Source organism: Hevea brasiliensis, chromosome 16, assembly GCF_030052815.1.
Source record: "Hevea brasiliensis isolate MT/VB/25A 57/8 chromosome 16, ASM3005281v1, whole genome shotgun sequence".
Classification (NCBI taxonomy): domain Eukaryota; kingdom Viridiplantae; phylum Streptophyta; class Magnoliopsida; order Malpighiales; family Euphorbiaceae; genus Hevea; species Hevea brasiliensis.
The window spans coordinates 53,668,759-53,678,492 of NC_079508.1; the positions used below are offsets into that span (position 1 = coordinate 53,668,759).

The following is a 9,734-nucleotide window of genomic DNA, read 5'->3' on the forward strand; positions in this document are numbered from 1 at the left end:
CCAGTGACCAAAGATGCATGATTCATTTAGTAGTTATGAGTTTGAGTTGCAGATTCACCTAACAAAATCTCTCTTTTCCCATGAGCAATCTCACCAATTCAGGCCCATGAAACGTTGTTCAATTGTGGTGGAGAGAAATGGAATTCAAAAGCAGAAGCTGAAATGTTTGGGCTTCTATGTGGGCTTTAATGATCAGCGTGTTGATGGAGAACACGTAATTGGAGGCTGAGATCCTCAATAAAAAATTCCAGAAAATGAATTTGACCGTTTTGACACCAACGAAATTCTGTCCGAATCCATCTTCTAAAAGCTGGTAGGCATCCATCGCCATTAACGTACTAATCCATGTTCAACTCCAAACAAGAGCAGCAAAAAGTCCACCCTTCATTCGATACTCTCTAGAGCTCAAAAAGCTATTCTCTTTCTCTGATCATCCAATCAAATTAAGAAAATCATGGATCAGAATCAGAATCAGAATCAGAATCAGCAGCATGTTGATCATACCCACGAAACTAAAGCAAAATCCCAAGACAAGCAGAACCCTCATACCTCGGACTATGCTCCTTACCCAAAGCTCGATCCTAACGATGTTGCTCCTCCTGATAATTGGGCTACGTATCTATGGGTCCCAGTCCCAGTCCCAATTCCACCCTGCTCCAGCTCCAACTGAAGGCCCTGCCCCGAGCGCTGGAGCTGCTGCCACTACCATGCCCGCTGAGTCTAATCCCTACGTTTATCCGGATTCTGTTAGTCCATCCTCCTCCAAGAGTAAGCTTCGTTGGCTATACACATATGTTTGACTGGAATTGCATTGAGCGAAGTAGGTGCTTTTCTTTTCTTTTTAATAAATTTGTGGGTTCAATTTGAGCAGATAAGATGGAAACAGTGAAGGATGTGCTGGGTAAATGGGGGAAGAAGGCAGCGGTGGCGACCAAGAAGGCCGAGGATCTTGCTGGCAACATGTGGCAACACTGTGAGCATCTCCACGTTTTATTTTATTTAATTTGTCAGTTTTGAGCTAAATGTATTGCTGGTATTCAATATCAGCGGGTGTTAAGTTTTGTTAAATGTTTTTACTTAGTGAATTGCAAAAGCAAAGATTCAATCTTTGATTTTCTGGCTTCAATACAATACTTGCTTCTGCATGGGATAGACTGTTCGTTATGGTTATGGATGTCTAAGGTTGACTTATCTAAAATGCTTTCCTCACTTATCATGTTGCAAATTGCTATTCTGCAAAGCTGGTTACTGAAATTGACCTTATTTGGCACTAGTTCTTGCGCTGGAACATATATAACTTGTGTTAAGCGGATGCAATTTTCTCGAATTTTGGATTTTAGTTCCGAGCCCAGTACTGTCAGTGGTTGCTTTGTTAGGAAAGTTGCTTGATTTGCTTCTTTTACAGCTAGGTGGCAGGTGCTGTAAAACCAGTGCACTTTGTTTTCGCTATCAAAGTTATAGCTTCTGTCTCTAGATTTATCATCCAAATTCAGTTGTCACCAATTAGTCCTACATTATCTATGTTTGCTGTTCATTGAGTTCATGGCTGTTAAAGGTAGTAGTTTCTTTTTTAAACCATTTTGAAGGTAGTTTCAGCTGATGCATTAATCTTCCAAACCCAATCGTTTAATATTTTCATGCTTAGTATATTCTTAGTGAGGCTTTTTTCTTTTTTGTACACAAACTTAATAAGCCTTTTCTTCTTCTGATCAGTGAAAACAGGCCCTAGTTTTGCTGATGCAGCTGTGGGAAGAATTGCTCAACAAACAAAAGTTCTTGCAGAAGGAGGTTATGAGAAAATCTTTCGACAAACTTTCGATACTGTTCCTGAGGAACAACTTCAGAAGACATATGCATGCTACCTATCAACATATGCTGGTCCAGTCATGGGAGTTTTATATTTATCAACTGCAAAACTTTCATTTTGTAGTGACAATCCTTTGTCTTATCAAGTTGGTGAGGAAACTCAATGGAGCTATTACAAGGTATGCACATCATGCTTTCTCAATATTTTTAAACATATTCACACCATTTGTAATTTCTAGGAGCCAGCTACACAAAATCTGATGATGGCATGGAGTTTGTTGCATCCCGTTCACATATTTTTCTATTTGGGATCACAGTGGATTATGGTGATCTTCTGGGTTATTATTGTGATTTTTTTTTTAATTCCCAATAACCGAAGTGGTTATGGTCCTTTTTCTAATATACATATGGTTACGGTCCTTGTTCTAATGAACACTTTATTTTCTTCAGAAATTTGATGCTGAAACATGTATGCATGAAAATCCTGCTTCCAAATATAAAAAATTCTTCACCTATTGTAATATAGCATTAAGCATTTTATCGTTGATGCATCTAATTAAGTTGAGCCCTTCCAGTTCACAATATCTTGGATTATGTTGTTACAAGATCATTAGTGGATGGCATGACATTTAAATTTTGTTCAGTGTGTCTAGTACTCAAGCTACATCTTTCAAAATTGATAATGTTACAATCATGTTGAGATTGAACCATAACAAATGCACAAAATCCTTATAGCACCAATAGTATTGTTCTACTTTAAGTTAGGTAACTGTGTACCACCCCAAAGAGATATCTGCCTGAGATATTATTGGTTTCGCAATGGATTTTAAAGTGGTGAACTTAGACAGGGAGGAGCCTTCGTCATCATGACATGAAGTGAACTCAGTTGAAGTCCCTTGTTGATGATAACCACCGTAGGTGACCTTGAGAGGGCAATACTGCATGATCTGAGGGATATATTTAGTATAACAGACCATATTCATTGGTGTGATATTTCCTATGTTACGTCAGCTTAAGACGCTGAGATAGTTTTCTTAATGAATCATACCTCCCTATTGAAAAATTTAGAAATTTTCTGTTGCAAACAATCATCCATCAGGATACAAATGAAGTCCCTGTCCCAACAGATAATTTTGGTGGTATGGATAAGATGTAATGGAATCTGTGCTCTGCTTGGCTCTTCCTTGTAGAGTGTAGACTTCCATTTTCTCCCTTGGGCGATTGAGAAGGGCTTGATTGATCTTGCACAAATTCCATGATTAATAGAGTGACATTATAAATGACTTTCATGAGTATGAAACTCTTATAGGATGAGACTAACCAGCTTTAGTAGCTGATATTTCCTCCCTAGCTAGCTTTGAAGTAAGCAAAGAAAGCATGCATGCCTGGTTTTGGTTCTCATGAGATCTTCTCTTGGAATGAAGTCTCTCTTTTTTACTTTATTTCATCTATCATGCTGCTTATTATTGGTTTCTGGGGATCATGCCTTTGATGTGCGTAGGTTATTCTTCCATTACACCAGCTGAAGGCTGTCAATCCATCAACAAGCAAAGCCAAACCAGGAGAAAAATGTATCCAGATTATCTCAGTCGACAACCATGAATTTTGGTTCATGGGCTTTGTACACTATGACAGTGCTGTGAAAAATCTTCGAGGAGCATTGGAGCACCGCCGTTTGTGATGTGTTGGGGCCAAATTTCCAGTCCTATCAAAATCAAGCGTCTGATGCTGCAAGTTGGTGTAGACAAAAGCTAGTATCCTCTCCAAAATAATACATGGGTGGTATTCATTTGCGATTCAAACTCATTGATTGTGGTTTACGTTACATGCTTATGTTGTCATAATTAGAGGTTAATTTATAAGAGATAGCAGTTGTAATATCATATCTTTCCTTCTTATAATTAAATTAATTTGTTTCTGGTTCAGATAATTCTCCTCTTTCTTCTTCTTCTTCTTCGTATCCATTTATTAATTAAATTTAAAATATTTTAATTGTAAGAGTTTTAAATAATTAAAGACTAAAATTGCAACCCCAATTGTAAGAAATGGACAAATTTGAAGGAAATTAAGTGACCTCCAAAGGCAGGGTGGATGACAATATTTGTGTAGGCCCAGGAGGCAGAAAGGTTGGGTAAGTTAGAAGCTGAAACATGGACAGGAGGCCCAAAGATTTGTTGGAATCGGTAGATCGACCCAGTCTGAAGGAAATGGTTAGGAGGACAGCTTTGTCTGTCTGCATTCCAACTGGCAAACTGAAAAGAGGGAACATAACTCCATTAATTGCATATCTAACTTAAGAATTCATCAATTTCATGGGCCATCCCCTGAACCTAACCTAATTTTCCATTCTACTTGTAATTTTGTTCTTCAATTTGGTGAAAATTTTTGAGGAAGAAAAGGCCAATTAATTATTATAGAATTCTAATGAGATGGTCTTGGTTTATTGGGTAGTTACTAAGATTCTGTTGCAGTTGCACCATTGTACAAAAAGCTTAAAACTTAGAGTAAAAACAAAATAAGTCCAGCATGAGATGTGTCCCGAAGCAAAATTCTCTCCATATAAATATATTATTATTAACATTTTTTTTAAGGATTAGTACAATCCATAGTAAATGTGGGAATGAAACAACATTATAAAGCCAAATTTAATGTAAAAGAAAATATTTCAAATATATTAAATATTAGATATAATTTTGCAAATTATAATATTCAACTTTTGATTTGAAATTATAAATGTATTATATGGATTTGATTAGATATTCGACAAAGGAAAAGGAAACTTGGGTTTTTTTAAAGCAAGAGATGGTGCATGTAAGTCATGAAAGGTGGCATCTTAACATGTCAGTCCATATATAGAAAGAAGTGATTCCAATACAGCTTTTGATTATTAGCATCCACAAGTAGGCTTAAGTTTGCAGGAATGGCAATTCCCTTCTCTTTCAACCACTATTCTACATCCGTAAAAGTGTGTATCGGCTTTTATTGCTTTCTATCTCTCTCTCTCTCTTCTCCATCACATCCAATAATTCCCTTCTTAATATGATCAATCATCATGCGAGAGAGAGAGAGAGAGAGAGAAAGGGGGAAAGAATTCACGTTTTGTTTCAGAAATACGTAAGATATGCAAAGAAACAGAAATAATAATAAAAAAAAAGCTATGATAATGGAAGTCAAGAGCACCGAGGCTGAGGAAGAAGTCACCTACTACTTCTCTATATGCATCCATCTGTGATGCTCTTGTGGTCTTCACCTTTTCTGTAGTTGCATATAATTTTGTTGGTTAACAACAATGGTCTTCCAAGTTTTGGAAATAATTATATAAAACACTACAAAAAATAAGAAAAACTACAAAAGAAAAAATATTTGATAGTTTGATTATAATTAATTAATTCCCATACCTATGCATGATGAGGACAATAATTTTCTTTCTTTGACCCTAACTATTCTAATAAAATCTCTAAACCACTCGCTATTTTCACCAGTTATATCTTCAGGTACAAGAGAAATGTAGTTTGGATTTGACTAGATGCATTATCTATAGACCTTCATTATATCTATAGGACAGTCTACTGTTGTTAAATTCTTTTTTGGTACTCAAGATTACAAGATATATATATATATATATTCTACCACTTCAATATGCTTGAATTTTCACGAGTGCATTTATGGATCAACAAATAGACAAATTTTAGTCTATTTCCAGTCTAATTATTGCATAGAGCTCTCTTAATTTTAGAGAGGTAAAATTCATATATTTAAAGAGAGGTACATATGCACAATGTGCACTGAATAATTCCTCTTATTCCCATCTCCATTTACACATAGTTTGAAGACTTTGAAGAAAGGGTTTCTCTGACCATAATAAGGTAGGTCTTAATTAAGAACCGAAACCAGTAGCTAGCTCTAGACACCAATTTTGAAAAAAAGCTGCACTCTTAACACCATATTCATACTATAATAACAATTTAAGGTAGTATAAAATTGATGGGTTAAACTTAAATAGCCTTTTTGCATTCACATATTCCACAGATAATATGTTATTTCTTGTATGTATCTGATTAAATTAAACCAGCACCCACAAGCTTAGTCTGATGGACAGACTACACCTCTCAACTTGACAAGATCCGAGGTTAATTTGAAACAAGAAATTAAACCCTGATCTAGAGAGTTGGTTTCCATCAAATTAAACAATGTTGGTTTGAATAATTAATGGAGCGGTGTTTTTGGATAGGTAGATGAGCAGCAGCTGTTGATGCTTGTTGTTAGCGTTAGCAATGGGACAAGACGAGTTTAATGAGTTTCAGAGGGTAAGATGATGATATTCTATATAAAGAAAGAAGCTTTGGGGTTTCTTCTACTGCTGTTACAAGAGACAAGCATCAAAACATTACTCAGATTAGCTGTAATGTCAGTCATCCATTTATTATTGTTCCGATTTTTTTTTTTTTAAAAAAAAGAAAAATTGGAGCAGAGCCCACATGTCTCTCAACGGAACAGAACAAAAAGCAAACCAACAACACAACATGAGACCGAAGTTGAGATAATTTTTCCGACAGCTTCAAATGGTCCTTGGTAGTTGCCTCTCTATTCATTACTCGCCTTTCTCCAACATCTGCTATTGTCTACAACTTTGTGATGTGCTTAGCCTTTGGCTTTGGCTTTCTTTCCACTTTCCACTAGATACCCAGTTACCACCACCCTCATCTCATCACTCATCCCTTCCCTGGCAGTCGTATATTTTTATTTCTTTCCTCAATGAGGAAAAAATAAAAGAAAAATTAAGCTTTAATTAATTGACTGCAAAATGATTTATAATACATATGTAACTCGCAAAAACTAAGGAATTTGTTTTAAAGAAATGATGAAAGATGATCGTGTAATATGGCAAAGTCCAAGATATATGAAAAAGAAAAAGGAAAAGAAAAAGAAAAGCCAGATAAAGAGGAAGTTTTGAGCATTGCTTACATGTGCCATGAGTAAATGACAATCACAAGGTCTGTAAAATCTGCAAGACTGCAACGAAACTGGCAAAGTCTGTGCTACACTAGTATTGCTACGTTAATAACCACTTCAGAAACTTTGTTTTTTGCTTGACCACTACTAGTACATAAGTCACAGCCATAGGAAGTCGCAAATATTATTTCTTTCTAATTAAACATATCAAAGGAGCAGCAAGGAGAAGAAGAAGACGATGAAGACGACGACCCCAAATAATAGATTAAAAAAAAATGAGAGAGAAGATGAAGAAGAATTTATAATGGAGGACGAGGTTGAGGAGAAATGTATTGATAAGGAGAGTGCATGCGATCCACAGGTCCGCCTCTTTCTTAAGCAAACATTTGTCGGCATCCCCTTTTCGGTGGTTTTGAGCTTTATTCACTTGGAAGAGAAGTGTGTAGAACCCACTCTTAATTGTAAACGGATGTTGAGAGATATTAATGCGAAAAGGAAAAGGAGCGGTGAGATGGAGAGAAAGAAGGAGAAGTTGACAGTTGTGAGGAGACACGAAAAAAATGCAGCGTTGCATGTTATACACGTTTGATTCAAACTAGGGATTCAATTCTCTCTCGATCCTGATGATGTTTTCATCATCTCACAACTTCAGTTTTGCTATTGGCTTTCTTGCTTCTAAGGACAATTGACTTCAAATGAATAATATACAAGCCAGGTGGGAGTTGTTGCAGACTCTTGCAGGGCTCATTTTTTTTTTTTTTCCAAAGTAGAATTTAACTAAACTAGGTTTTTCTCTATGAGAGAGGCTTAAATTAACAAGAAAGAAACTTGAATTAGGAGATGCTGATTTCAGGAACAAATGGCCCATCAGCAACAACGTATTCAAGAAATTACAGGGTCCTCATCTTCATCACCATCCATCCTACATTCAGAAACAAAACTAAATTGGAAAGCCAAAAAAACACTAAAAAAGAAGAGAGAAAAACAGTTAAAAGAACCCTAGTCTATGTTACTACCCCCTACCAATTTGACATCACAGACTTTCAACTTTCCCATTTTCCTCAGAAAATATATCAATTGCACTGATCGCTGCTAGGTCATATGCTCTCTAGCTTCCTTCCTCGTTATCTCCTTGACACTTGGCACTATGCAGCTTAGTGTCGGTGTGATTGCTGCAAATGGTTTGGTTCATATTGTTGTTTTCTCTCTCTCTCTCTCTTTTTTCCCTCAGTTTACAAAGAATTAGGTCTTCTTACCAAGAGTATGCTTGTTATTGTGCATCCAAACCTTGAGCACATGCCTTTTCACTCCATTCTCTGCACAAAACTGCTCCACCGCTGCCTCATCGTGCTTTTGGATACTCCATCCAAGCCTCTCTGAGAAATCCAACATCTTGTCCTTCTGCTCCTGCGTAAACTTAGTCCTAAACCTCTTCTTTGAACTTCCACTAGCAGCACCACCACCTCCGCCGCCCCCACCACTACTACTTGGATTAGACACATCCTCTTCCTCCCTGCTGTACCCACTACCAATAATAGCACCTCCGGCTCCCCCTCCAGATGCTGCCGGTAGAGCTAAACGCCTATGCTGTGGGGGCGGCGTAAAGTGTAGGTATCCAGCAGGTGGCGGAGCACGATAGAAAGGAGAGAATTGGGGATGATGCTGCTGGTGATGATATATTCCTTCACCTCCATCAATCTCCTTGCGGTGGAAATTTCGGTGGCAGTTACACGCAGCGCATTTGAGTGCATCCAAGGAACCCTCTTCGCCTGCCGCCATGAATTCCCCGCACCCATCCACCGCATGTCCACCGATGTTCACCGCGTGGTTTTTCAAGCACTCTCTATATCTAACCGAGCTTCCGGATTTCCTCATGTTTGTTGTTGCCGCGGTTGCTGCAGTCGTCAACGCACCTTCTCCACCGGCTGGGCCCATTTTTGGCCGAGATGAGTTGCTAATCGTGTCAAAACCTGCAGGCACCGCCAAGCCCATGTCTTCTTCTTGGTCTTCGTGATCATCAAAATCCATTTTTTCTCTTTCTCCTCCTCTTCGTCTCCCTCCCCCTGTCCCTTCTTCTCTCTTTGTCTTATTCTCTCTCTCACACTCTCTCCCTCCTTTTTGTTGATAGGGAAGATCTACATGGCCGGTTCTTTTAGCAGATCCACCACTATAACCAAGTAGAAACCGTGATAAAGCTTGTATTTATATGTGATTAATATGAAAAAGAAAAAAAAAAAGAGAAAATTTGAAGAAAATAATAAAAAAAAATGAGCTCATGAGAGAAGATAAGAGGTTATGAAGAGTGTGGTCATCAATCCCCGGCCTCCACAAAAGAGGCGTCTTTACTCGAAAGCCTTTCATAAACTTTCCATTTTCTCTTTCTTCACCCTTTAAAAGAAAATTTACTGGTAAAAAATAAAACTATACCTTCAATTTGTTTTTTTTTTTTTTAAAAAAAAGAAATCCTAGAACTGTAATTAAGGAATTGGGTGATTGTGGCGTGCACTGTTGTCTGCATCTTTTTCTATTTGTGCTGACTGATAGTGCAGTAAAAGTAAAAGCAAGAGTAGAAATTCACCCAAACATATGCTAAGGAAGATGGCAGAGAGGTAGCGTGCAGGCAGTGTCAAGAAAAGTGACGCAAGTTTGAAAGGGAAAGGTGGTGTTTGGGAACATGGGACAATATAATCTTTGCCCCTTGCCTACATCAAAAAATCCACAACAACCCAAAATTCTCCTCGTATGATCATTCAAATCACAATTTCTCAAATTATTAATGTTAAGTTTAATTAACAAGGAGTATTAGTCTTTCAATATAATAATTCAGTTTAATTTCTTTGCATTACGTACCATTAATCTGTAATTCCGATCAAAACTTTCAAAGCTATATGGTTTCATTCATTGAGTCAGTGATCCTATCTGATTGTAAAGATTTAAGACTCAAAGATGAATAGTAATTTGCTTGTTGTTATTAC

At 37.3% G+C, this 9,734-nt stretch overlaps 1 protein-coding gene and 1 pseudogene across 2 annotated transcripts; one reads left to right on the top strand and one right to left on the bottom strand.

Moving 5' to 3' along the window:
• Positions 1-214: 214 nt before the first annotated feature.
• LOC110634186 (GEM-like protein 1) lies at positions 215-3,736 on the top strand (annotated as a pseudogene).
• A 3,035-nt stretch (positions 3,737-6,771) lies between these two features.
• LOC110634187 (zinc-finger homeodomain protein 2) lies at positions 6,772-9,123 on the bottom strand. Of its 2 annotated transcripts, none has more exons than XR_002490944.2 (2): positions 7,783-9,120; positions 6,772-7,681 (listed from the first exon to the last, which is right to left on the bottom strand). XR_002490944.2 is itself a non-coding variant. In XM_021783128.2 (2 exons), exons 1-2 carry the CDS (start codon positions 8,785-8,787, stop codon positions 7,650-7,652), a joined length of 804 nt encoding a protein of 267 aa, XP_021638820.2. In that variant the 5' UTR covers positions 8,788-9,123; the 3' UTR covers positions 6,772-7,649. The 2 variants fall into 2 exon arrangements, 1 of the variants encoding a protein (XP_021638820.2); XM_021783128.2 differs by having other exon boundaries at positions 8,016-9,123.
• Positions 9,124-9,734: the final 611 nt, after the last annotated feature.

Bases quoted from the DNA above. Each gene is read 5' to 3' on its own strand.
- LOC110634187 (XM_021783128.2), bottom strand. From the start codon at position 8,787: ATGGATTTTGATGATCACGAAGACCAAGAAGAAGACATGGGCTTGGCG. The intron at 7,682-8,015 runs GTAAGAAGACCT...TTCTGAATGTAG, and splicing joins CAATAACAAGCATACTCTTG to GATGGATGGTGATGAAGATG.